Below are 27,061 nucleotides of genomic sequence, written 5' to 3' on the forward strand. Positions count from 1 at the left end.
TCTCCAAGGGTTCCATTTCTCATGGGACAGGACCTGGCTTCTCACCACGGGGTCTCTCCTGCCTCTGCACTGGTGCTCAGAGTCCACTTCTTTTGTCAAAGAAGTCATCTCATTGCTTCCTGAACACCCCAAGCAAGTCTGTCCCGCTGCCTTGTAAGCAGTGACCCATACTGGCTCTCCCTTTTGAACCATTTGAAAAATTAAAGTGAATACTAAGAAGTAAGACAAGGAATTCCCGCTGTGGCCCAACGAGTTAAGAATCGGATATAGTGTCCGTGAGGATGCGGGTTCTATCCCTGGCTTCGCTCACTGGGTTAAGGATCCAGCATTGCCACAAACTGCAGCATAGGTCACAGATGTGATTGGATCCGTGATGGCGTAGGCTGGCAACTGGCAACTGTGGCTCTGATTTGACCCCAGCCTGGGAACTTCCATATGCTGAGGGTGCGACCCTAAAGAGACAAAAATTAAAAAAAAAAAAAAAAAAAAAAGACGGGTGATGGGCCCACCCATCCCAGGCTTGGGTCTGCACACCTGACCTTGAGAAGCACCGGTCTGTGAACGGTTTGTTACCAGTCTGTACAGAACTTGAGAATAAGCATCAGAAATGTTTATATCAATTTGAGACGGTCGCCACAGCCACAGGCGTGATTTTGTATTTTACAGAAGTATCACTTCCTGGTGGATTGGGAATTTAAAAAACCCAAACCAAAGCCTGGCTTTTCAAGCAAGTAGCTGGGAAGGTTGGTGGAGAGAGCTTGTCTCTTCCGCCAGGTCCGCCACTTGGTACCACCCCACGTCATGCTGTCCACCTGCTCCGAGAAGGGACGGGCTTACAAAGGGGCAGCAATTTACCGCCTTCAGAGGCTTTCTGCGCCGTGACCTCATTTGACCCTGACAACAAACCTGTGGGGGTAGATGGGGGCTGCTGCCATCACCGCCCCCACATTCAGATGAAGAGACTGAGGTTCAGAGAGGAGGGGCTGGACTTTGACTCCCCACGCCCGGACTGCACAGCCCCCTGTGCCCCTTCCTCCTCGCCATCCAGCCATGGCCTCTGGAGTATCCACGGTTCCCTTTAAGCTAATATATGGACGCAGGGCTCTTTGAAAAAAGTGTGTAGGCCTGCTCCAAAAAGCATCCAGAGACCATAGAACCGAGCAGGGCGATTGACCCAAATGCCAGGGAGCCTGTGGGGCCGTGGGAAAGGCTGCGGCCGGCTGAGGGGGGAGAGGTGGGCCTCGCGAAACCGGGCCGCAGCGCTGGTCGGTGGCGCTGGCCGCACAGCCAGGATGCTCGCAGCTGGAGCGGCAACAGGAAACAGGAAGCCGCCCCGGGGCTGGGCGGGGCCTAGGAGGGGAGCTGGCACCTGGGCTCGGGGCCTGCGCGCTGGCCAGTGCCCGGGAGCGGAGGAGGGGGCAGCGGCGTGCGGGGCTGGCCTCCGCTGGCCGGAGAGTGGGGGCTGCGCGTGGGTGCGAGCGTCAGGCTGGGCGGAAGAGGCATCTTCCTGTTCCCCAGCTCCGAGGCCGCTGCAGCGTAACGAGGGAGGGTGTCTGAAGCCGGCTCCTGCCTGGTCACAGGCCCGGGCAGCCCTGCGACCGCCTCTGTTGCTCGTGCTGCTTACAGCTAGGGCTCTAGCAGGGCCCGTTTGTAACCTCGCCCACCAGACCCTGGGGGGAAGCGGTCCTTTGGGGCTCCCTGCCCTGTTTACTAGGTATATGGACTTATTCATTGAAGATTTATGCTCATCAACTTCCTCCAGGGTTATTTTTTGCTCAGTGGGAGCACTCTGAGGTCACCTCTTGCTAAGAATAACCCAGAAAGGGGGGAGGGGAGGGGGTGCTGGGAGCAGGCGCCGAGCTCAGCCAGACCGCCCAAAGCCAGAGTTACTCCTCGTTAGAGGCTGAACCTCCAACACAACGCTCGGAGTGAGCGAGTTCAGGAGGGCAGAACCGCTCCAACTCGGAGCAGAAGACCTGGGCTGTGAGCTCTGAAGCCCGGGGACCACTCCTCGGCAGCCTCAATCAGCTGGGTACCGTTTACCTCAGCTGTTGGGAGTTACCCAGTAGTATTGGCTCATTGGCCCACCTAATAGGACCTTTTGATGCTTAAGACAGAGCTCAGGGGCCGTTTTGGTGTCCAGGTTAGAAGGGCCCCGTCGCTAACCCCCGGAACCTCGACTCAGTGACTTGGTGTCTCCTTGTTTTTATGCACCGAACTTCCTGGAAGGGTCTCTCCCGTTCCTGGGCCCCAGCCCCTCAGGGGGCTTCCTGCCTGTGAGTCTGCTGTCAGCACCTGCTGCCCGCTCCCCTGCCTTCTCGTGCTTTAGAAGGTGTGTGGAAAACAGGGCTGTCGTTCACCTCACAGGGTTAGAGACGTTTCTTGTAACTGTGCCCAGCAGCCTCGTCTGCTCATTCCCCAAGCTGTTCAGTCAAATCAGTGCTCGCCGTGGCATCCAGCACCCAAGAGCCCGGCCTGCAGTCTGGACAAGAGCCAAAGACTTGTTGAGGGGCGGGGCTGGGCTTGAGCCTTGGGGCTCGTATTTGGAGGAGGAAAGCAGGAGGTTTTCCTACCTGGGACCTTCCGGAGCATCGGGGTGCGGGGCGGTGGGCCCCAGCCCCAGACTGTGAGCCGACTGGCTCGGCTGAGCAGATGAGGGTTTTCTTTAAGGATGCCTTCTTCTTGGTTGGTTGCACACGGCCTGAGGGTTTATAGTTTATCCTCTCAAAAGCATGCTGTTTGTCTGGAAGGTTTCTGGAAGTGGTGGGAGTCACGTTGGGGAAGCTCACTCTGGCGTCCGTGAGCAGGACAGGTTGAGGATCCGAGGATACAGGGAGTCAGGGTGGGGCGGTGGCCAGAAAACGCCCCTAGGGCCCGCTGTGGACAGCTGTGGCGGGACAGAGCTGGCGGGGCCTGCACCGCAGGGCTGTGGACCAGGGAGAGGAAGGAAGACGCGCAGGCCCCCAGGGACAGCAGCAGTGTTTTCATCAGAAAGCAAAGCTTCTGGAAGGAGCAGGTTTGCCAGGGGCCCTTGGGGAGGCTGCTCTTACTGGGGGAGCATCTGAGTGAAATATCAGAATCTGCATCCCGTTTTTCCCCCGAATCCCTGTTTGTTTTCATCCCTCCGTGGCCCCCGCCCCAGAGCCACACGTCCCAGGCCACCTCCAGCGAGAGGCGTTCGTTCCCTCGGGTCCCGGCCCCCGTGGGCTTCCTAGGATGCCCAGGGGCTGCTTCAGAGCCCGGGCTGCACCTGCATCACCCCTGCTGCTCGCACCTGGGCCGAGGTGTTGACCTTGCTCTTCTTTCATCATCCTCACCTGGAGGGTTTGGCGCGTTTGGCTTCTGCCACCTCAAGGAGGGCATAAGGGAGCTGGGAAGGCTCCAGAGAAGGGCAGCTGAATGGATCGGGGGAGGCAAGGCTGCCGAGTGAGGACAGGCTGGAGAGATGAGGGCTCTCAGGCTGGAGAGACCATGGCCCAGCCGCGAGGTCGACGTGCTTAAAGCTCTGAAGTCGCGTTGCAGGGTGGGGCAGGATGAGCACGCCCCGGCGGGGGTGGGCGGGGGTGGGGGACACCCATCAGAAACTTTAGAAAGACACATGAAGCGCAGAAAAGAAAGCCTCATTTTCCATGGTGGGTTCCCTTCTCACCAAACCTGTCACCCTAGGCCTGGATGGTAGAGGCCGAAAAGAGACGTAACTTCAGAAGAGGTTTACTTAAATGCGTCGTGGATCTTCGCTACATAATGGCCTTTTCAAGGGAGCCTCCAGCTCACCCTGAAATCCTTTGAGGTTGACTTCAAAGCGCACAGCCAGGCCCTCTTCCAGGTGGACAGGTGTCCCTGTTGGAAGCAGAACCTGGTGTGTGTGTGTGTTGGGGGGTGCCACCCACCAGGCGTGTTCGTTCTTGCATCCATTTGCCATGGCCAGTAGGGCCCCGGATGAGTGACCTCTAATTCTCCCTGAAGTTCGATCCTCCATCTGGAGAGAGAGAGACACACACACACACACACACACACACACACACACACACACGAGATCTCTGGGGAGGAGGGTGGGAAGGCAGGTCCCTGCCTCAGTGGTGGAGGGAAATGGTGGGACCTAGGAGTTGTACCCAAGCTGGGGTCAGACTTTCCAGAGTTGGCCCTTCTGTCCCTTGCCCCCCCCGTGGCCCTTTTAGCCACTCCACCAGGGAAAAGAAATTGGAAGGTCCAGGTTCTGTCCCAAGTCTTGGGGCCTGACTCCACTTGGCCCTGGAAGGCTGAGCAGGGAGGCGTGGGGGCCCCTCTCGGGCCTGGGACCTCTCTGGCTCTGCCGGGCTCAAGGCCACTTCCGGCCCTCCGATCAGAGGGCTGCCGGGGCAGGGGCCGCAGGAAGGCCTGGAGCGGAGGAGACCAGGGAGTCCAGGCCCCCTGCCAAGGCTTAGGGGACAGGGCTGCCCTGCTTTATGTGGACGGTTGGGCTGTTTCCTGAAACTAGAGTCAACCTGGGAAAATCCAGGGCCTGACGGGGAGCAGCTGGGCCCGCAGGAGCCGGGGGGCTGGAGTGGACGTGGGTGTGGGGGAGCGGGGAGCATGTGCGAGTTTTTGTTGACATTGCTCTGGGGCATCTGAGCACATCCCTGTCCTGGGGCCGGTGAGTGGATGTCCTTGGTGCTCTGCTTGTGTGTCTGTGCATGTGATTGTGTGTCTGTGTGTCTTTAATCATGAGGCTCTAGCTGGCCGGCCGCCAGGGTTCCCGCCTGGCACAGAGCTGAGTGCTGCCAAGGGCCTTAAGGGTGCAATGGCCGTAAGGGGGCAGAGGGGCCGGAAGGCTGGGGAGGGCGAGGTGAGGCCGCCTCCACGTCTACCTGCCTCTGGGCCTCCCTCCCCAGAGCTGCCCTGGGGTCTAGGCGCCAAGGCCCTTTGAAGTGGCAGCTCCTGGCTCAGGCGGAGAGGGTGTGTCAGGGGCCCAGAGCCAGGCCAGGACTGGTGGGAGGGGCAGGGTCCCCAGGTCCCCTTTCCACACTTGGGCCCAGGTAAGCCTGTGCAGGGCTGAGCTGGGCCCTGGGCCCTGGGCCCTTTCTCCCTGTACCATTGCCCTCATCTCTTACTTGCTGGGTTTTTATTTTGTATGTGTAAATATCATAACTATTAAAAAGGCCTCAAAAATCACTTCCCCATTTGGAGCCTCAGCCCTCTGCCCCTCCTTGGGAAACAGTCCCCCCTTCCTGAGGGAGGGGGGCTTCTGGAGCCTGGTCAGAAAGGGGAAAGGGGATGGTGGAAGGGGGTGGTGGTGCTGAGGCCTTGGCTTTGGCCTGGGCAGGTTCACTGCAGAAGGTTCCTTCTTGCTTTGCCTCTGGCTTTTCGTCGTGGTGGCTGCTGCCAAGGAAACAGCCGGCAGCCTTTCCCTGGCCCTGCTTAGACACATCAAAGCCTCCTTTTCCTCCCTGGAACCCTTGGGATTTGAGGTTGGGCTTTTCCCGAGACTCAGCCCAGAGGGGGAGCCAGCTTTCAAATGCCTCTCCTGTACCTGGGTCATTCTGGAAGCTTTTCCACTTAGAAGGTATGTGACCTGAGGCAAACCTTGGAGACTTTTTCCTTGGCAAAGTGAGAGGAACATGACCCATCAGGATAATTGTATAATTACGTTTATTAATTGGATAAGCGGATCGATGCTCGGTCCTGTGCTTAGTGCTGAGGAGCAGTCGGGGGTGGTTGGAAGGAAGAGAAATAAAAAGATAAATAAGGCAAAGTTCATAGACTAGGTGGGAGACACAGAGTAAACAAATAATTAGGGACCACGTGAGGCGTGCTCTAATGAGATGGGGTGTGAAAGCCCTTTGAAAACAAGGGGGGGGTGCGGTGGGCTGGTGGGGGTGCGTCAACACTGGAGTGGCCTTCACCCGTCTCCTTCAGGGCCAGGCTGGGACCAGCCACCTGCCAACTCCCCAGGGCCTTTGTGGCAGGGGCGCGGGTGATGGGGCCAAAGCTGAGGGCTTCCAGGACCGGGGCCTGGCACAGATACCTTCCAAGGATGTGTGTGTGTGAAAGAGACAGACAGACAGACTTGAAAATGTTCCTTAGAAGACAGAAAATAGAGGCGTTCTCTTGTGGTGCAGTGGGTTAAGGATTTGCTTAAGGCTTAGGTCGCTGCTGTGGTGCAGGTTCAGTTCCTGGCCCGGGAACTCCCATGTGCTGGAGGCACGGCCAAGGGAAAAAAAAAAAAAAAAAGACAGTAGAATAGTGGTCACCAGGGGTGGTGGGGAGAGTGAATGGGGGTTTTTATTTAATGGGTACAGAGTTTCAGTTTGGGATGATGAAGAAGTTTTGAAGATGGATAGTGGTAATGGGTGTACAGCCATGTGAATGTACGTACTGTCACTACCTTGTCCATTTGAAAATGGTTCAGGTGGTAGATTTTATGTGCATTTTACCACAATTTAAAAAATTAAAAAAAAAAAAAAAAAAGATCCTGGAGCTCCTGTCTTGGCTCAGCAGAAACAAATCTGACTAGTAGTATCCATGAGGACTCAGGTTCGATCCCTGGCCTCGCTCAGTGGGTTAAGGGTCCAGTGTTGTTGTGAGCTGTGGTGCAGGTCGAAGACATGGCTCAGATCTGGCATTGCTGTGGCTGTGGTGAAGGCCAGCAGCTGCTGCTCCAATTCAACCCCTAGCCTTGGAACCTCCATATGCCTTGTGTGCAGCCCTAAAAAGCCAAAAAAAGTACTACTAATACATAAAAAACGGTCCTTAGGAAAAGCCCCTCGTCAGTGCCCCTGTCCTCAGCCCAGGGCTGCTCAGCAGCAGCACCATTGGCATTTGGGCTGCGTGAGTCTTTGTTGTGGGCGCCGTCCTGTATCGTGTGAGGTATTCAGCAGCATCCTGGGCTCCTACCCACTAGAAGCCAGCAGTCTGTCTCCCCCACAATGTGGTGACCAAAAGTGTCTCAGACATCTTGCCAAATGTTGGGGGGCAAAATGGCCCCCAGTTGGGAGCCACCGCCTTCACTGCTTGGATAACTGAAGAGGAGATGAACCACAGAGAGTGGGAGGCGTTCTCCTGGGTGGAGGGGTCTTGCCTGGAAGGAAGGCACAGGTCCCCAAACTCTGAGGGACCCCAGGAGGTGGCAGGCAGGGTTTGAAGACCCAGCATGAGGCATACTGGGCGGAGGTGGGCACACAGTGGGTGAGGGGTCAAGCTTTACTCAAATCTGTCGGGCCCACCCACCCAAGGGAGCAGTGAGGCGGTTCAAGGCTGCCCTTCCCACTCTGTCCCCACTCCCGCCCTCCCCTCACCCCTGCAGGTGAGCAGCAAAGGAAGTGGATGGGTAACCTCCAGCTGCTGGCGTGCCTTCTAAAAGGGCCGGGGGCTTCTGTGGCTGCCTCTCCCCGCCATGGAGGAAAAAAAAAAAAAAAAATGGGTGTCTTAGGGTGTGCCCTGTCTCCTTTCAAGGCAACTGTAAAGAATAAAAGCAAACAAAACCAGAGTTTGTAACAGTTACATGTGACATGCAACAAAATTGAAACTCCCCCAGGCGTGTGATTGGGACGCTCTCACTGGTAACTAGGCCTTTGGCATAAAAGAGTCAATTATGAATATGGAGCACTGCCACGTGCCTACGCGGACCCAGTAAGGCAAAGCCCCTCTTCCAGGAGGTGACAAGCTGGTGGTGACAGGGGTGTGGGGAGGAGGGCACAGGCCTGCCTGGGGAGGGGCCCCCAGGTGTGGACCACAACTGTTCTCACCTGAGCTGCCCCAGCTCCTCCCTGGAGACCGAGTCACTTCAGTCCATTTGCCTGTGGATCCCCAGCCACTCCTAGCTGGGGTGGGGTGGGGGTTCTTGATGGGTAAGATGGACCACGGGTTGACGGTGCCAGAGTTGCCATCGTGGCTCAGCGGGTTGAGAACCCAACACAGTGTCCGCGAGGATGCAGGTTCACTCTCTGGCCTCATGCAGTGGGTTAAGGATCCGACATCGCAGGCATCAGGTGTAGGTCGCAGATGTGGCTCGGATCCGGCATTGCCGGGGCTGTGGTGTAGCTCTGATTTGACCCCTAGCCTGGAAACTAGTCCATATGCTGCGGGCGCGGCCCCCCGCCCCCCCGAAAAAGGGTTGACCGAGGCTAGTCAGAGCTCCCCTAAGCCCAGAGCTCTGGTTGACTCAGACTCGTGCAGGACCTGAGAGGATGGGCAGCGGGGGCGGCCTGGTCAGGAAGAGAGGAGGGTGCGGAATGGGGAGATCGGGGCGGAGTTCAGGCCGGGAGCGAAGCCTGGGGCTGGAGCTGGCAGATTGCTCACCGCCCCGCATCCGCCCGCCTCTGGAAGGATGGCGTGTCTCACGCTGCTGCGGCCAGGGGTCCCCGGGGCAGGCCGGGGGGGGGGGCCTGCCTGGTCAGGGTGGCTCAGGCCTTGGAGCAGGTCCTCCCGGGTCTCGGTGCCGGGGAGCTGGCAGTCAACAGGAAGTGAGTCCCGGGGTGAGAAGGGGCCGTGTGGGCCCCGGCAGGAAGTGAGTGACAGCAGAGTTGTCTGAGCAGCTTTGTGGGGCCCCCACCTGGGGTGTCTGTGGGGAAGCAAGTGGCTAGAGAAAAGGAGGACACGGCCGTGGTAAGAGACCGGCGCTGACCTTCGCCTCTCAGCCCGAGTCGGCCAGCGGGAGCCCCAGGCCCACCTCCCTGGAAGTGCCAAGGCTGGGGCTCTGGGGCTCCTGGCACAGCTGGCCCTGAGGGTGGCAGTGGGGGCCCAGGCGTGCCCCGTTCTCCGGCTGCCTGGGCCATCCGACTCTCACACGGGAGCCCTGAGGATTGACAGGATGCCCACGGGATGGGCATCCCGGGCCAGGGAGCCTGCCGGCTTGAGCAGGGGGCCGGGCAGGACCTGCCGCGTCCTGGATGGAGCATGTAGGTCGTCCGCCGAGGAGGGAGACGGGCCCTGCTGGCTCCGCGGGCCATCCCGTGTTTGGCCTTCTGGCTCTGCTGGCTGCAGCCCCGGGTCCCGAGCCTGGCGGAGGACTTCACCCTTCCGCCAGAGGCCTCCTCTTCCTCTCGCAGTGGCCCCCCCACCCCCGGCGCTGGGGAGCTCACTCGTTTGCAGCTTTCCGTGGGAGGTTTTCTTCCTGGAAGTGGGCCTGCCCCGAGCCGCCCCACGTGGCCCCAGAAAGCGGCTTGGCCAGGCGAGGCCTCCGGAGTTCCCTCTGCTCACCCTCAGGCTGCTCTGGGTAGGGCGCCTCCTCCAAGGAGGACTCTGGTTTCTCTTTTCATTGCGTTTTCCCCCCAAGCCCTCATCCCCGTTTGCTGCCTCGGGGTTTGCTCACATAAGCGGTGGGCTCAGCGTTGAGGTCCTAGATCCTTGGAGCAGAAGCAGCCTCGGAGGCTGTTGGAGGGCCTCGCCGGCCGTGCGTGCGGGCAGGGTCTGGGGAAACCAGCGCCCTCTCAGGCGTGGGGAGGCGCTTCGGGGCTGCAGCTCTCTGGAGGGAATTCGGCAGGATCTCCTCCCAGGGAGCCGCGCAGGCCCTCTCTCCTCGCCAGTCCGCTGCTGGGACTCCGGCCCCCAGACATCCACAGGGGCGCGAAGCTGTACGCGCAAGGGGTTGGCTGCCGCAGAAAGCAAATCGGCCCAAAGGCCCACCATTAGGAGAGCGTCTGAATAAATTAGGGAGCATCCACTCAATAGAATGTCCAGCAGCTAAGACACAGAAGGAGCCAGAGCCGTACACACTGGTGTGGAGAGATGCCCGCTGCACTTGCTGTGTGAAAGAGCAAGTTACAGCACAGATGAATATGACCCCCCTTAGGAAAAAAAAGCCTGGATCTAGATGTGTGTGTGTGAAGACATACGTGTAATCCTGTAACTTACCCCTGATTGTAGATGCTTAGAGAAAAAGTCTAGATAAGATACTTGCCAAACTTAGTAATGGTTCCCTGTGGGGAGTGATTTCGGAGGTAGAGATTGAAGGAGGAGCTTTAGTTCCCATTGTGGCTCAGCAGTAACCCAACTAGTATCCCTGAGGACATGGGTTCAATCCCTGGCCTCGTTCAGGGGGTTAAGGATCTGGCGTTGCTGTGAGCTGTGGTGTAGGTCACAGATGCTGCTCGGATCTCTCTCTCTCTTTTTTTTTTTTTTTTTTTTTTTTTTTTTGCTTTTTAGGGCTTCACCCGAGGCATATGGAGGTTCCCAGGCTAGGGGGTTGAATTGGAGCTACAGCTGCCAGCCAGCCCAGGCCACAGGCACAGCAACGCAGGATCCAAGCCGTGTCTGTGACCTACACCACAGCTCACGGCAATGACAGATCCTTAACCCACTGAGCGAGGCCAGGGATTGAACCCGGGCAACCTCATGGTTTTTAGTCAGATTTGTTTCAGCTGCGCCACAGTAGGAACTCCTCAGATCGTGTTTTGCTGTGGCTGTGGTGTAGGGCAGCAGCCACAGCTTCAATTTAACCCCTAGCCTGGGAACTTCTGTATGCCATAGGTGCAGCCCTAAAAAAGAAAAGAAAAGGAAAGAAAAGAAAAGTAACATGAGCTTTAGCCTTTTAACACAACTCATTTTTATGGTTTGAATTTTTATAATATGTATCTGACTTTTATAAATAGGAAAAAAAAAAAAAAACTTAAAAAGAAGGAAGCGCTTCATTGGTCTAGCCCAGCCATCTCACCTTGCAGGTGGGGAAGCTGAGGCGCCATCTGGAGCCTTTGGGCAGGCGGTCTGCAGGGAGTCGGTGAGAAGAGTGCTGGGGCTCATTTGGTGCCCGCAGGTGTGGCAGAGTGCCAAGCACAGGGGACTCTTGCCGCTTCTGCCCCCAGCAGATCCCCTCATTTATTCTGAGATGTCCTGGCCTACCTGCCCCCAGATGGCCAAGGACCAAGTGTTTGCCAGGCGCTGTCCTTACAGAGTGTGGGACCTCGAGTAAATCACAAAATTCTCTGCCAGCCTCCCCAGTGAGCTCGAGCGGCTCTGGAGGGGTGATGAGTGAAAAGGAGCTTTGCCCACCGGGCACAGACCCTGGTGGACGGTTATGACAACTCCTAATGCGACTCTGGTAGCGAGCTCAGCTCTGAGACTCGTGGGGTCAAAGCAGTGCACTTCCTCTTGGAAGGGGACCACAGCATGGCGTGTGAGGGAGGCCTCGCTGCAGAGACTGCGGGTGGCTGGCCGGGGCCTTGGCTCTCCTGGGGCAAGGCCGGGGGGCGGAAGCGGAGGGAACCAACTGCGCCAGGCTTTGGGGCCCAGAGGAGGTCCCCTCTCACGTTACCCTCCACTCGGCCAGGCAGCCGGCCAGGCAGCCGCTCGAGAGACCAAGAGGAGAGCCAGGAGGGCTCTGACACAGCAGTCACGTCAGCCGGGGTTACTAGAATCTTCTAAGGAGGAGGCGGTTCTGGTTTGAAGTAGGGATGCGTGAGAAGCATCTGTTTTCAGTGGGGACCACAGAGAGGCCTTGGGGACCCATGTTGCCTCAGCGAGCGAGGGTGGGGCCTGGGGTGGGGTGCGGCTTGCAGTGGCACAGGGCTGGCAAAGCCTCTTGACTTCAGGGGGTCGGGCCCACGCACCCCTTGAATCTGAGAGAAAAATCCCATTTACCCGCGTAGACGTTTACATGAGCACAATTTGCTAGACAGAGGGGTTGTAACCTGCACCCGCATCTCAGCCGGGTCAGGGACGCAAAAGGGCTAAGACCGCTGGTCTGACGCGCCCGTCGTGTTCCTTTCCTTCCAGGTGGAAAGCAGCGACACGCCGAAAGACCCCGCGGTGACCTCCAAGTCCCCGTCCATGGCCCAGGACTCAGGCCCCTCAGAGCTGTTACCCAACGGGGACTTGGAGAAGCGGAGTGAGCCTCAGCCGGAGGAGGGGAGCCCCGCCGGGGGGCAGAAGGGCGGGGCCCCAGCGGAGGGAGAGGGCGCGGCCGAGACCCCGTCCGAAGCCTCCAGAGCCGTGGAGAATGGCTGCTGCACCCCCAAGGATGGCCGGGGAGCCCCTGCGGAGGAGGGTGAGTCCCATGCGGGTCCGGAGCTTGGGGGCCCGGCAGGTGCCCGGAGGCCCCGGCTGGGCGTGGAAGCCGAAGGTCTACCTGCCAAGGCCGTGCCCTAGAGCCTGCCCACAGGTTTTATTTGGCCCGCGTAGTGTTTTAAACATTTAAAAAAATTAAGTTTCCAGTATTTAAAAAATGAAATTTCACATAAAAATCTGGAGTTTTGGCTTCTCACGGGAAAAAAAAAAAAAAAAAAAAAACCAACCCACCACCCAAAAGCTAGATCTGGCAACAGTGAGTTTGCAGAATGCCAGAGGCTGCTCTGCTGGGGTGGTGGCTGTCCCCACGTCGGCTGCTTGTACGCCTCGGTTCCCTCGGCCTTTGCCCGGCCTGCTCGCTTACTTCCACAGGAGCTGCGGCTCTTAGGGTTCCATGTGTTGGTGGCCGCGGCCTGGGCGCTTGAGGGCAGCAGATGGCCTTCTGGGCCTTAAAGGCTGGCTGGCCTTGCCCAGTGCTGTTGTCCTGAGCTCACCGGAGTTCAGCGGACTCGACCGAAGCTTGATGGTGACAGAGTGGGGGAGGGGAGGGACAGGTGGGGCGGGTGGTGTGAGCTGCCCAGCCCAGGCCTCTTCCTCTGGGGACTTTGTGGCCTAGCCCTGGAGTCCTGGAAAGTTGCCCACTTTTCTCTTTCAGGTTAAGCCAGCGATTTCAGGGCCAGCCGAGCTGTAAACATGTTAGTAATGAGGACAACTAGCAGTTGTACAGGGCTTCACAGTTTACGAAGCACTTTCTCATACATTATCACGTTTGATCCTCCCCGGGCCCTGCCAGGTTGTTTTGCATATGTGCATTTGAAATTCACAGAGTCTTCCTTCCAAGCGTACATGATGGAATGAGTCAATTGATTAATTGGCATAACTTAATTGCACATGCATCCAAGCCTAATACTCATGCAGGGTAGAGAGCATCTCCAGAAAAGAGATTTCCAGGTTTATTTATCATTCAACTAATGTTTATGATGCCCCCACCGTGTGCAAAGCGCTTTCTGAGCTCCTTTGCATTCATTGCTTTATTTACGCTTCCAAACAATCTTCTTCAAGAGGCATTAGTATCCCTCTTTTAAGGTGAAAAAAAAAATGGAGGCTTCACGAGATAAAGCGTCTTGCTCAGGGACCCCCCCCCAGCCTGGTCGTGGCACATCCAGGGTTCATTCCGTCTTGGTCTCTAGCTTCAGAGTCGGTGTACCCATCCAGTAGCCCCCGCTGTTCTGGGACGGGGCTTGCAGTGGGCTGGTCCTGAACTGAGCGCCTCCTGGGATGTGTTTTGACACTTGGTGGGAGTGGCCGAGGGCCCTGAGAGGAGTGGCACAGGAGGCGAGGGAGAAGATGCCACTGTCCCGTTACCAAGGCCACATGTGCCAGAGCAGAATCAGGGCATCATGGGCCCTTCCCACCAAATGGGCAGCTCCTGGGACCTCACCATGGCTGGGGCCCCGCTGCCGCCCAGGGCCGGGGCAACCTCTCCTGCCTGGGGGGATGGAGCCAGGGTTCCAAGGGTGCTCTTAACCCGCACGGGTTTGCTTTGGGTTTGGGCTTGTCCTGCCTCCTCCACTTCTGTTCCTTCTCAGGAGCAACTCCTTCAGTCAGTCAGTGGCGGGTTTTTAAACGCCCGTTTGGTGGGTACCACGAGCTGGGGAGACCATCACTAACCAAAACCTGGCTCTTGCCCTGGAGGACCATACGGTCTGCTGGACAGACAGATATTCATGAGAAATGCGTGATTATACACAGAGACCAGTTCTCTGAGGGAAAATATACATGGTTCTCTGAGGAACTATGACAGAGGGACCCCAGTAAGCCTGGGCCGGGACACCTAAGCTGAAGGGCTCACTGGGGAGGGGCACCCAGGGAGGGGGTGAGGACAGGTGTAACAGCTCCCAGGTGGGAGGGAGCAGGGTATCCAGGGGCCTGACAGAAGGACGGAAGTCTGGAATGGGAGGAGGAAGGGCGAAGGGTGTGAGATAGGGGACAGCAGCCCGGGCCAGCGCAGCTTCGAGGCTGCCCTCTCAGGGGCTGACATGATCCGCTTTGCATTTGCAAAGATCCCTTTGCCATCTGGATCCTGGAATGGAACAGAGGGGCTGGGAAGCAGGATGAGCAGTCAGGAGGCTGCTGCAGGCGCCGAGGGAGGGCACGAGGGTGGTTACCTGGAGAGCTGTGGGTGAATGCCAGGGACACAGCGGGAATGGGAGAGATGGTACACGAGTGACTCTTGGGTTGGGGGCCTTCGCACATTGAGTGGATCCTTCTCAGAAGCTCAGGGCAGAGTGCAGTGGGCAAAAACATTCCGGGTGTCCTTGATCTCCCACATTTGGCCTTGGAAGACTCCTGCGTTGCCCCAGCTTTCCAGGCAGTGGGGATGCTGGCAGGGACCCGCGCTGGGAGCCCTGAAGGTCACTGTGAATTGTCCGGATGCTGAGACTGGTGAGCTGTTACCTGGAGTGGTGGGCAGTGGCCCACTGGCGGCTTGGCCCGCTGGGCCCGCCTTCAGCCACACAGAATGCATACTCAGCTGCTGGTTCCAAGGAGGAAGGAGACCGGGGGCCCCAGGGAGGAAGTGACTTGGCTGTGGTCTCCTTTCGGTTCCCCTCATGCCTCTCTGCAGGGGCCCCATCCATCTTTCCTGGAACACCTCTCATTAGTTCCTATACGGGAAAAACGGAGGACTTGAAGGCAGTCTTGGCCTGGGTGTCCTCCTGTGAACACGAAGGAGCACCACATCCTGACGGTACAGCCAGGAGAAAGGAGGAGCGGGAGAGATGATGACTAATAGGACAAGAGCCACCTGGACAGGCAGGTGGTGGCCTTGGAACTGCTCCTGCACGCCTAGCATTAAGGCCATCGGGATGGTGGAGTGGGATGGTAATGTGGCTTTCTGTCTTGCCGAATCCTGACCGCGTGTTGAGTCTTCTGTGTCCTCACCACTCAAAGTGGTCCATGGACCAGCAGCGTCTCTTGGCCTCACCTGGGATGTTAGAAATGCAGAATCTCAGGTCCCACCCTAGACCTGTTTCATCAGAACCTACATTTGAAAGCGATCCTCCTGATTTCAATGCATATTAAACTTGGAGAAGCCCTGCTCTTTATATAATTCTCTTATGTAATCCTCGCGATCATCTGTGGAAGACTTCTGTTAGCCCCATTTTTCAGATGGGGAGACGGAGCGTTCAGAGGTTGGGTTACTTACCTGAGATTATACAACTAGGAAGGGACCAGATTAGGGCAGCACAAAGCTCCTGTCTGAATAACTGAACGCAGTACTGGCCTAGCGACTGCCCTCTGAGGCCGACCGGCCTCAATCCTGTCACGGAGACTTGGGTTCACTTAAAGGGAATTTGGGGATGGCCCCTGGCAGAGCAGAGCTCAGACCAACAGGTATGTGTTAGAAGCACCCTGGCCTCCCCTGCCCCCAGGACCTAGGATGCCCTAAGGTCATGTGTAAGCCTGCCAGGACCACCCTGGAAGGCACACAGCCACCTGGCCCAGCCCGTGGCTCTGGGTCTGGGCCAGGAGCAGATGGACTGCAGAGGGAGTGTCGAGAGAACAGCTGACCCTCCTTGACTCAGGACAAGTGCTGCATTCTGAGGCAGCCCAGTTTGTTGTTTTGCTGGGCCAGGCTGGAAAGTGTGTGTGTGTGTGTGTCTGTGTGTGTGTGTGTGTGTGAGTGAGATATCACTCAAGTGGGCATGCGCAGAGTCTGTCAGGGAGAAAATTCCAGAAGGAAGCCAGTTGGAAACCGCATGAGGAAAAGCAATTCTGTTTGGGGGAGCATGGGGGCCAGGGAATGAGGAAGTGCGGGAACACGCATCGAGGCGGTGCGGTGTGAAAATGAAAATGAGCAAGCCGGCTGGGGAGTCAGGGGCGCTGAACCCTGGTCTCGGTTCTGGCGTGAGTCGCTCCGCTCCCTGGGCCTCAGTTTCCCCATCGACGGGCTGCACAGGTACCCCATCACCTCTCCAAGTCCCTTCAGCCCCGATTTTCTTTCATTCTGAGGAGCTGATTCCCCATAAATCAAACGCCCCGGAGGGTCCGGGCAGGAAAGTCCCAGGGGCCACCGGGCGCTGTGCTCCGAGGGCGGGCGCCCCCTCCTGGCCGCCCAAAACCTCGCGGGTGCAGCGTGCGGGGACCCCAGGAAGGAGGGAGGCGAGGCGCGGCGCGGGTGGGAGGGGGAGCCCCGCTCCGGGAGGCCGAGAAAAAGTTGGGGAGCTGGCTCTGGTGGGACAAGAGGGCCTCAAGGAAGCTCGAGGAATAGACAGAGAAAGTCTGGGGAGACATACCTTAAAAGGCCTGCTGCCTACACGGCGCCCCCGCTTCCTCCCCGCGCCCCAGGGCCCGGCTGGCCCTGCGGGGGTCCCCTCTTCCCGGCAGCACCCCCCCCCCCGCCCCCGCTGCTGGCCCTGCCTTCCCCGTCCCCGAGCTTCAGGTCGCCGAGGCCCAGAGCAGAGCCCCAGGTCTCCCGCGGTGAAAGGGGGCAAAGAAACAGCCTCTCTAGGGGCTGAGGATTCAGACTTTCAGTGCTGTGGCTGGTTTCCGCCTCAGAGCCAGGAGATGCAGGAGGGGCTGTTTTTTCCGTTTGTGGCCCTTTGTCCCCCCTTCACAGCCCCCACCCCGCCCCCAAAGCTACCATGAGCCAGCCTCAGTGACCTTGCGCTCTGGGCCCAAGCTCAGTACTCTTGGCTTCAGACAAAGGGGTTCTGGGTCCCAGGTAAGAGGAGGCTCACACCCTCCCCTGTTCTCCAGCAGGAAGCTGGAAGGCAGAACCAGCGCCACCCCTGCCAGGCCAGGGCTGCAGGCTGCAGACTGCAGGGCGTACTGGGCCTGGGAAGGGCATTCGAGAGGCTGGACCCTGCGAGGAGGGGGGCAGCAGGGACCAGGGTGGCCATCAGACATTCTGGAGTGTGGCTGCCCTCTTGCTTGGAGCCCAGAGGACAGGGAGAGGATAAGGTCCCCCTTAAAGAAAATACTGCTGGGGCTCAGCAACCCCCCCCCTCGGGGCGGGGGGGGGGGTTCCCTTTCAGGAACTGGAGTCAGGGCCCTTTGAGGAACTGTGGGCAAGAGGAGCAGGGAAGTGCTGCCTTAGGGAAGGGAGCAAAACTCCTGTTGATTGAGCACCTGCTATATGCCAAGCCCTACTCTAGGCACGGAATGTTCCTAATCCCCTGAAGCCTTTAGAAGGGTTATAAACCTTGATTCAGTGAGGAAAAGGCTGGGAGAAGTTAGAGAGTCACACCGAGACAGCTGGAGTCCAAGTCTTCTAAAATAAAGCTAAACTTAGGGACCTGAGAACGGGGTGGGAATGGGGTACAGAGGCAGATGTTCCTCACAGGAAGAGAAGATTGAGAATTGCAGGAGCACCTTAGAAACCATCTCCAGCATCTTGATTTTCTGGATGAGGGAACCGAGCCTCATAGAGACAAAGCTGTTTCCGCAGAGCCTTGGTCCAGTCGCCCTGTGCCCCGCCGTCCCCAGCACATCACCGCCTTACCCCACATAGGAGCAAGTGGTCCCTTCCAGGGCCAGGGAGGGCTGTGCAGTCGGGCCCGTCTGCTGGGAGGCGGCTCTGTGGACTGGGAGCAGCCGAGGGGGGCTATTTCTAGACCCCTTCCGTGCACCCAAGGCGCTCAATGGGCCAGAAACCACAGCCCTGGCTTTTCTGTTGTTGCTTCCGATCTGGGCCTCCAGGCCTGCTCCAGTCCTTTCTCTGCCCTGGCTGTGCTCCGAGTCCTCGGGGCCAGCATGCCGCCTGGCGCCTGGTGGGCCCTTAGGCTTGACGTAGGAACACCTAGATGGTTGGAGAAGCCCTGTCCCCTGGCAGGGACCTCAGGCACAAGGGAGGCCTCTGAGCCGCTCCTGTAACTCCGCCGACAGTCCCTTTGTTCTTCCCTTTCCACAGGCAAAGAACAGAAGGAGACCAACATCGAATCCATGAAAATGGAGGCAAGTGTTTTCCTCACCCCCCAGGGGCTCTGTGGATCCTGATTCTAGAAGAAAGCCACCGCTCTGACCGACTGTGGCGAGAGTGTGTGAGGGGAGCCCGAGGTGGCCCCTGGCCCCTTCTTTACATGTCCCTCTGTGAGGAGCCGAGGAAGGGGTGTGGAGGTTGGAAGGTCCCCCTCGGAGACCGAGCCCCGCCCGCCCCTCCCAGTTTATGTCCTGCCCCCCACCCCGCCCCCGCCCCCACGGTCCCCAGCCCAGGCAGGGGCTTGGCCCGCACTCGCGGGGCTGGCATCTCTGGCCAGGAGTCAGAGCTCCTGTGTTCTGTTCGAGGTGAGTGCCTCCTCGGGGTCCCCTCCAGGAGGAAGAAGCCCTGCAGCGGGCCGTCCGTGCCCACCTTAATGCCGCTCTGTCTCTCTGTCCTAGGGCTCCCGGGGCCGGCTGCGGGGTGGCTTGGGCTGGGAGTCCAGCCTCCGCCAGCGGCCCATGCCGCGGCTCACCTTCCAGGCGGGGGACCCCTACTACATCAGCAAGCGCAAGCGGGACGAGTGGCTGGCACGCTGGAAAAGGGAGGTGAGGTGCCTTCTGGCCTGGGCCCCAGCCGGTCCCCCAGAACTGGACAACCAGGAGTTAGCTTCAGCCACCGTCTGCGGCTGTTGTCAGGCCCTGGCTGAGCCTCAGGTTCCCCTTCAGGTTAACCTTGCGCCCTTGCAGGGACCTGCTGGACCCCTAGGCAGGGACTGGTTCCTTTGTTCTTTCAACAAATGTTTATTGGACACGAGGCACGTAACCACGCGGTGTCCCAGGCTCTGTGCACGTGTAATTCCTGCCCTCATGGAGCTGCCGTTCTGGCGGGGGAGACGGACAGAACACACGTAAACAAGGGGCTGAAAGCGAGGCTAACAGAGGCCTGCTTTCTGTGGGCTGGTCAGGAGAGGCTTCTGGGAGGAGGTGGCATTTCAGCTGAGCCCCAGAGGAAGAGACGAGCTGGCTCTGTGAATCGGGGGGGGCGTTGTGGAGAGTATTCTAGGCACAGGTAATTACGGCCCAAGCGAGGCCCTGACTTGATTGGCAGAGTGAAAGGCGAGTGTGGCCAGAGCGAAGTGAGCAGGGATAAAGGGGCCAGACGAGGCTGGGAGGGAAGCAGGGTCCAGTCACACAGGGCCTTGAGATCCTGGCCAAGGGCTGGGTTAACGCCCAGTGTCCTGGGAGGCGTGAAAGTTGCGGTGCAGAGGAATGATTGAGTGTGGAGTAAGGGGCAGCGGTGGCGACGGAGAGGAAGGCAGAGCCGGGTGGGTTTTGGAGACAGAATCAGCAGGGCTTGCTGATGCCTGGGGGAGGGGGGCTGGGTGGCAGGGCTCAAGGCCGACCCCCGTGGGTCTGGCCTGAACGCCAGGTGATGGGGGTGCTACTTCCTCAGGTAGGAATGCGTTTGGGACGGGAGGGGATCAAGAGTTCATGCGAGATGCTGAGGTGCCTGGAGCCCGGGGCGCAGGGAGGTCTGTCCAGGCTGCAGGTGCGCAGGCGTCAGGAGCAGAGCCTGGCCTTTAAGTCCATGGTCACTGATGGCCTCACCTAGGAGCCAGGAGGGGAGAGCAGAGACAGAGTCCCAGGATTCCATCCACACGAACCCAACCCTTACGGCCACATGGAGAGGGAGAGTGGCAGGCCGGGGACTGAGCTGCCCGGGAGGAAGAGCGGGCGTCTTAGAAAGGAGGTGGTTTTCCGGAGACAGTGGCCGCCCGGCCCTTCGGGGGTGGGATTGAGACTGGCTACCGCTCCGGCCGACCTGGAGGTAGCTGGTGATGTTTCTAAGAGAGGCTGGGGGGCGGGTGGGTGGAAGGCAGCCCAGGGAAGGCCTCAGTGGCCAGAGGAGGGGACGGAGTGGAGACAGAGGGGCGAAACCTGGGCACCAAGCTCCGTGCTCTGCTGGATGTTTGATGAGAGGAGAGAGAAGGCTGTAGACCCGGAAAGGAGGGGGGACCCCGGGAACTGCCACCACCTGGGGCAGTTGTCTTTACCGCAGGCCTGCAAAGAAGGGAGTTATCCCAGTTCGCATCGCGTGAGAGTGGGCTCTGGAGAAAGTTTCAAACTTTCTCTAGAAAGTTTCTCTAGGGGAGGAGGGCGGATGTTGGCTACTCGATTGTTTCCAGTGCCTTTGGGATCCAGGAAGGCAGAAATTTCTCTCTGGAAGAGCCCGGAAAAGGGATAGACTGTCCAAGGTCTGAGAGAAGAGAGGCACCTGACTCTGAGCCTGAAGTGTGGTCTTTGGGATGGAAATTCCTTCGCGGCCTGAAGCTCTGGGCTCCCTCAGGCCCCCTGTAGCCTGTGGGAGGGGCTTTTCTTTTTAACCCCTTGTTGTGCGTGGTCCGTGCTTCTGCCCTCCCTTAGCCCTAAGGTCAGAGGCTGGGTATAAGGACTTTTAGACTTGGAAAACTTCTAGAAATTTGGTGATCTTCAAACCGTGCACCCCTGAAGGAGCCAGTACGGCGGCCTACCTTCCGCTGCAATACAAAAGGCAGACTCTTCTCAGCTCACAGGGAAAAGTAACATAATAGAGAATAGATTTTTTCAATTTAAAGTTTTCCACTAAAATTTAAAAAGATTTGAAATTACAAACCTGTTCTGACATAGAGGTAGAGAGCCTAAGATAATGAACTCCCAGGAGCTATCACCAAACTTTAACAATCATTGAAAGCTTTTCTGGAAGAAAAAAAAAAAAAAAAGAAACCTCAAGCATCTGCTTAGTGATGACTCAAAAGTCGTCCTTAAGTGCAACAGAAAAATTGAAAGTTGATTGAATATTTTAGGGATGTGACTTGAAGTGTAGAGACCTGCACCCCAAGTACATTTTCTGCTGGTGAGCTTGTTGAACTTACTCATTCGATGATACAACTCAAGAATTCCTTGCCTTTCAGTACAAACGCTAGAACCTTTGAGCCCCTTGTGTCAGACAAGGGGGCTGGGGCTCCAGGGTCACCTGCTGGCCACAAGCTCACTCAGGGGACAGGGAAGGGGGCTGGAATGGGATTCCAGTTCGGCCTCCCCGGACCAGCCTCAAAGACCGCACTACCTGCCCTGGGCTCTGCTGGGGCGCCAGGGGACGGCCAGCTGCAGGTAACACTGGGGAAACCAGATAGCTCCCGGGATTCCCAAGTCCCCCAAGTCCCCCTCGGGCTAAAGGGCAGTAATTGTCGCCTTCTGCGCCTGTTTTCCAAGTGGCTTTCTTTTAGGAACAGGGAAGAAATCCGCCCTCCTCTGCTGTCTCCTCTTAGTTGTCTGGCATTTGGCCCTTTTTTTCTGAAGCTGCTGCCCTGACCTTGTGTCTAGGATTCTTCCCCTTCTCCTCCTGCATCTTCTTAGCATCCTCCTCTGTCCCTTAACTGTGGCACCCCCAAATCCCTGCCCCCGCCGACCTCAGCCAGTCTTGATCCCCTTACCACTTACGCGCTCTCATAGATCTCCAGCCCACCCCCCTCCCCCAGAAGACGCATCCCCTCCTGCCGAATCCACACTGTTTCCCAGGCAGTGCCACGGGGAGGTCCCACCAGCACTTCCAAACCTCTGAATGTGATACCTGCCCTTTAAAGTTTCTGGAGGGCACCATCGTTGAGATGATGCCAGAACCCGCCCTGTCTGAGCATCATCTAAGATGCTGGAGCTCCCAGCAGCCCAGGGTATTCCTGGCTCTCCTCTGATAGGGTGAGGGATCGGCGCCTCAGGAAGAGCAGAGCCGAGGGCTTAGACTACTTCTGCATTAGCGAGAGGTAGCTTTTGGCTTTTAAAAGATGAACTTTGGAGTTCCGTGGTGGTGCAGCAGAGATGAATCTGACTAGGAACCATGAGGTTGCGGGTTTGATTCCTGGCCTCGCTCAGTGGGTTAAGGATCCGCCGTTGCTGCGGCTGTGGCGTAGGCCAGCAGCTCCAGCTCCGGTTAGACCCCCTAGCCTGGGAACTTCCGTATGCCATGGGCACTGCCCTAAAAAGACATTGAATAAATGAATGAATGAATAAACACATAAATAAATAAATAAAGCACGAGCTTGAATTTAGGGAAGAGGGGAAGGGTCTTGCAAAAAGAGATATAGCGCACGTGCAAAGGTTTGCAGGCAGAAGCCGGCTTGGCCTTTTCAGGAATGGGAAAGTCATGGTGGGTGACCGCCATGCCGTGCCGTGTGGGGCTCAGCGCAGCAGGAGTGGGGCCGGGAGGTGGGCAGGGCCAGGCCAGGGCCTGAGGGCTTGTGTTCCTTGCTGCAGAGCTTCCCCAGACCCCACCTGCGCCTGCCCCTTCCCCGGTCCGCATGGCCCGCCTGTAGGGCCTTCTTCCCTCAAAACCCCCGTCTCGGCTTAATTTCCTTTTCCCATGCCCCCCCCCCCCCTGCTCCGGTCAGTCAGTCCGCAGCGAGGTCTGCTCTTCCCCGGCCTGTCCACCTGCCTCTCCCGGCCTTTCAAAACAGTGGGGAAAAAGAATTAAGACTTAAACTATCATAAAATGAATGAAATTCAAAATAAGTAGATGAGGAAAATGAGGGCATTTCCTCCTTCCCTCCTCGGCCCAGGTGGGAATTCCTGCTGGGGCCGCGACGTCTGTCCCTGTTCTCTGTGCCTCTTCACAAGCCCTTTTCAGGGTTAAACGCTGCTTCAGTCCTAACCAGGCCCTGCTGTGGAAGCGGACATTATGTCAGAAATCCTCTGGCTGTTTCTCAAGGCTCTGACCCCCACCGTGGCTGCCACAGTGGCTCCGCCCCACTGGACCACCATGCTGGCCCCTGCGAGGGACCAGTCTCCCTTTTTATCCTTCCTTCCTCCCTCCCTGCCTTTGTCCCTGCTATGGTTTCCCGTATCCATTCTTCAGGGTTGAGGCCAAGTTCTGCTGCTTCCTCCAGGGAGCCTCCGGGATTTCTCTAGTCCCCTCTGACCTCTTCCTTCCCTGCACCCTGTAGTCCTTACTGTCAGGAGTGTTGGGTTTAGCACTCAATTACGTCGCATAGAGTATTTTCACTAACTCTTTCTTACCTGTTATGTCTTCACCCATCATGCCCGACCTGATGTTGGGCAGAGAGAACAGGCTCAATGAATACCTGCTGGTTGGCTAAGCTGTTGGGAAGTGGGGGAGTATGGGACTCCCTCTCAGGGAGCTTGGGCCCAAGCCACTGGTTTCCAGGGGTGCTGATAGGTGTACCTGGAGAATGGTGTGGGGCCAGGGGACTGTGTAGACAGGCTCCCCGGGGTAAGGCGTGCCCAAGTCTTCTGCACCCTGCACTCTTGCTGTTCCTTCTGAGCCTCTGCTTGCTTGAGCCGAGAACTTCCTTGGCCTGGCCTGGGCTCCTGCCCAGGCGGCAGGGAGGGCAGAGGCAAGGCATCCTTCCTCCCAAAGGAGGGCAGTTCCAGGTCCTCTTTCTAACTATTTTCCGAACCAGATGCCCCCGAGGGAGTGCTTGAGGCTTAGGAAGGGCCTCCCACAGGTGTTCTCTGCTAACCCTGGTTGCTGGGAGTCTGAGGCAGGAGACGTGCAGAGGCCTGGCCCAGCAGCTGGAACAGCCACAGAGCCAGAGGGCCCGGGACGCCCTCTGCTTATGCTTTTAGGGTGTAGTTACGGCCACGTGATGTTAGGATTGTCATTAATCTCTTCACCCAACCAATTCTAAATTATATCAGGGCAAGGGTGCCATGGCCTCTAGGATCTGGTCTCTTTCCTGGCTCCTGGTCTGAAGGGAGGGGCTCGTGCAGCCTTAGACTCGTTAGATGCTTAATACATATTACATACTGACAACGAAGAATCTAGGCCCAAATATCACAGTCTTTCCTCCCTCCCTCCCCTCTCCATCCTGTACTCAGAGCACCCCCCCCGCCCCCAGCAGGCAGCGCAGACATTACTTTTCCTGGAGGTGGGTCCAAATGTTGACTCGGCCACTTACTGGATTTGAAGGGAGCCTTCGGAGTCACTTAACCTCCCTGAGCTGAGGTCCTTGTGCTGTGGCTAGACCTGGCTGTACCCTGCTCTCCTGGGTATGTTTCATCTTCATGAGAGCTGCACTTAACAGTTTGCTTTCTGCTTCTGCCCAACCCATGCTTGATCAGAGCAGGTCCTCTGGGCACCTCTGCCCTCAGGGCTGCCATTCAGGAGGTACTGGATAAAGGTTTGCTGAATGAATGAATGAATAATTCTCATCTCAGGGTTGTGTGGGTTAATGAGGTATTCATAACATTTATAGCACAGGGGTAAAAGGTAATGGATTTTTTTTTTTTTTAAAGGGCCACACCCGCAGCATATGGAAGTTCTCAGGCTAGGAGTCGAATCAGGCTATAGCTGCCAGCCTACACCACAGCCACAGCCACGCCAGATCCGAGCCATGTCTATGACCTACACCACTGCTTGCGGCAACACCGGATCCCGACCCACTGAGTGAGGCCAGGGATTGAACCCACATCCTCATGGATATTAGTCAGGTTTATTACTGCTGAGCCTTTTTTTTTTTTTTTTTTTTTTGGTCCAAGCCTGTGGCATGCGGAAGTTCCTGGGCTAGGATCAAACCTATGCCACAGCATCCACTCCAGAGGCTGCAGTGACGATGTCGGATCCTTAACCCCCTGAGCCACAAGGCAACTCTGGAAATGGATAATTTTAAAAATTGATTTTAGGAGTTCCCACTGTGGCGCACGGGGATTGGTGGTGTCTCTAGAGTGCTAGGACAGAGGCTCCGTCCCTGGCCGGGCCCAGGGGGTTAAGGATCTGGCATCACCGTGGCTGCAGCATAGGTTACAAGTGTGGCTCAGACCTGGCCCAGGACCTCCTTATGCTACAGGGCGGCCAAAAAAAGAAAAGAAAAGAAAACCCTTGACTTTACATCAGTATTACACAAATACACGCTTGTAAAAAAACAAAACACATCCCTCCCCGGTGATTTGAATTCCTCCACCAGAGGTGCTTGATACTGTCAGTTTGGGGTAGGGATGACATGATTTTTTTCTATCTATCTATGTATGTGTGTGGATATAAATTCTGCTTCACAGTTGCTTTTTTTTCTTTTCCTTTTTTATATAAATAGAACCACACTGTAGTTTCACTTTACAGTTTGGTGTTTCACTTACAATAAGCCTGGGCCATCAAGCCACGTAATTACTGTTCTAGTCCACCATATGGATTACCATGATTTTATTTCACCATTCACTTATTGGTGGACATTGGCGTGGTTTACAGTGTTTTTACTGCATAAGCACTGCAGCAGCAAACATCCTCAGTCATGCCTCTTTGCGCTTCTGTTTCTCGAAGAGAGACACCTAGAAAGAGACATGCTGGGTTGGAGGGAGTGTGTGTTTTGCATTTTATGCAGTCTGCCAAATTACCCTCCAAAAAGGGCAATGCCAATTTATGCCCCATAAACAGGGTATGAGAAGATTTTCACCTTTGCCAACATCAATATTTTGCTAATCTAATGGGTGGGAAAACGGTATCTTGTTATGATTTTAATTGGCATTTCCCAGATAATAAGTGAGGTTGGATGTCTTTTCATATGTTTATTGGCCATTTGTGCTGCTGCTTCTGTGAGCTGAGCAAATGTTGCTTCCTCTTGCTTTATAACCCTGCAGTCTCAACAGACTGTGCTTCCTGTCGGGCCTGGGAAGAACAGCCCGTGAGTGTCCAGAGGGCCACCTCCTGCTGTGTTAGATTCCATTTAATGAGCAGTCCCTAAGCACCTCCTGTGCTGGGGGCAGTGGGCTGGGGGCTTTGGGAATAAGGAGATGAATTAAGTGTGATCTCGTGGGCCTTCGTACAGAGGATGTGAGAAATGGCAACGCAGGATAGACCGTCAAGGAGCCACATTAGATCGTTAGCAATGTATGTGGGTAGAAGTTTTAGGGGATTCCACCTGGCAGATACTCCCTGCTTATTCACTGTATATAAACTCATGGGAACCTCAACTCTTGCAGGGTGAGCTCAAAGATAGCATCACCCTTGGAGTTCCCATCGTGGCGCAGTAGAAACAAATCTGAGTAGGAACCATGAGGGTGCGGGCTCGATCCCTGGCCTTGCTCAGTGGGTTAAGGATCCGGCGTTGCCGTGAGCTGTGGTGTAGGTCATAGATGCAGCTCAGATCCCAAACTGCTGTGTCTGTGGTGTAGGCTGGCAGCTGCAGCTTTGATTCGACCCCTAGCCTGGGAACCTCTGTATGCTGCAAGCGTGGCCCTAAAAAGCAAACTAATAATAATAATAATAACATCAGCCTTAAAGGAGAGGATGCCATTTGGAGCAAGTGTGACAAGTATACTCTACCAAAAGGCTGAACACATTTTAAAGGGACTCCTGCGACAGTCCATAATCAGTAGTGACCTCCAGGGATGGCCATTGGACAGGCTGGGAAACTGTCAACTGAAAAGCGCCCCACTGTCTCTTCCGTGACTGGCTGTGTGTGTGTGTGCACTGCAGTGTTCACCGCATATGGGGGGGAGGGCGCAGAGAGACAGCTCTTAGCGCATCCCCCCTTTTTAGTGGTGAGGAAGCAGTAGCGATGTGGAGCCCTGATATCTTGCGCCAGGTCCGGTGGTGGCCATGGCCAAGCCTGAACTAGGTCAAAGTTGCTGGGACTTTGCTGAGCGCCTGCTTCATGCCAGGGACTTTGCCAAGAGCACTGACTTTCCTAAGAGATGCTCAAGTTCATTTGCATATCAGGATTCGTAAAATGGAAGTCACCCCAGCGGCCTGGCCCAGGTCACACCTCTGAACCTAGGTCAGGAGTTCCCACTGTGGCTCAGCAGAAACAAACCCAACTAGGATCCATGAGAATGTAGGTTCGATCCCAGGCCTCCTTCAGTGGATTAAGGATCTGGTGTTGCTGTGAGCTGTGGTGTAGGTCGCAGACTTGGCTTGGATCCTGTGTTGCTGTGATGTGGCTGTGGCTGGCAGCTGCAGCTCCGATTTGACCTCTAGCCTGGGAACTTCCATATGCCAGGGGTACAGCCCTAAAAAAGACACACACACACACACACACACACACACAAAGAAAAACCCCCAAAACCCCCAATAAGCCTAGGTCAGTGTGCAGTGACAGGGAACTCCTGTCAGGGAGTCCTATCGTCCACCAGTCAGCATCCCCCAGCTCAGGTCAGTGAGCTCACCTTCCCCTAG

The 27,061-nt window shown here is 56.8% G+C and overlaps 1 protein-coding gene across 17 annotated transcripts in view; it reads left to right on the top strand.

Moving 5' to 3' along the window:
* The window catches only part of DNMT3A (DNA methyltransferase 3 alpha), a 107,177-nt gene that overhangs the window by 44,584 nt on the left and 35,532 nt on the right, over positions 1–27,061 (top strand). For 16 of the 17 annotated variants that reach the window (XR_002342124.1, XR_002342126.1, XR_002342129.1 and 13 more), the window contains exons 4-6: positions 11,689–11,959; positions 17,894–17,937; positions 18,361–18,507. Coding sequence is in view for 9 of the 17 variants with exons in the window: in XM_021085527.1 (XP_020941186.1) it covers positions 11,689–11,959; positions 17,894–17,937; positions 18,361–18,507 (462 nt within the window). In the remaining 8 variants the exon portion in view is untranslated. Of the gene's footprint in view, positions 1–8,561; positions 8,584–11,688; positions 11,960–17,893; positions 17,938–18,360; positions 18,508–27,061 lie in introns of those variants that run through there. The other variant, XM_021085532.1, reaches the window with a different exon arrangement.

This window comes from Sus scrofa, chromosome 3, assembly GCF_000003025.6.
Source record: "Sus scrofa isolate TJ Tabasco breed Duroc chromosome 3, Sscrofa11.1, whole genome shotgun sequence".
Taxonomy (NCBI): domain Eukaryota; kingdom Metazoa; phylum Chordata; class Mammalia; order Artiodactyla; family Suidae; genus Sus; species Sus scrofa.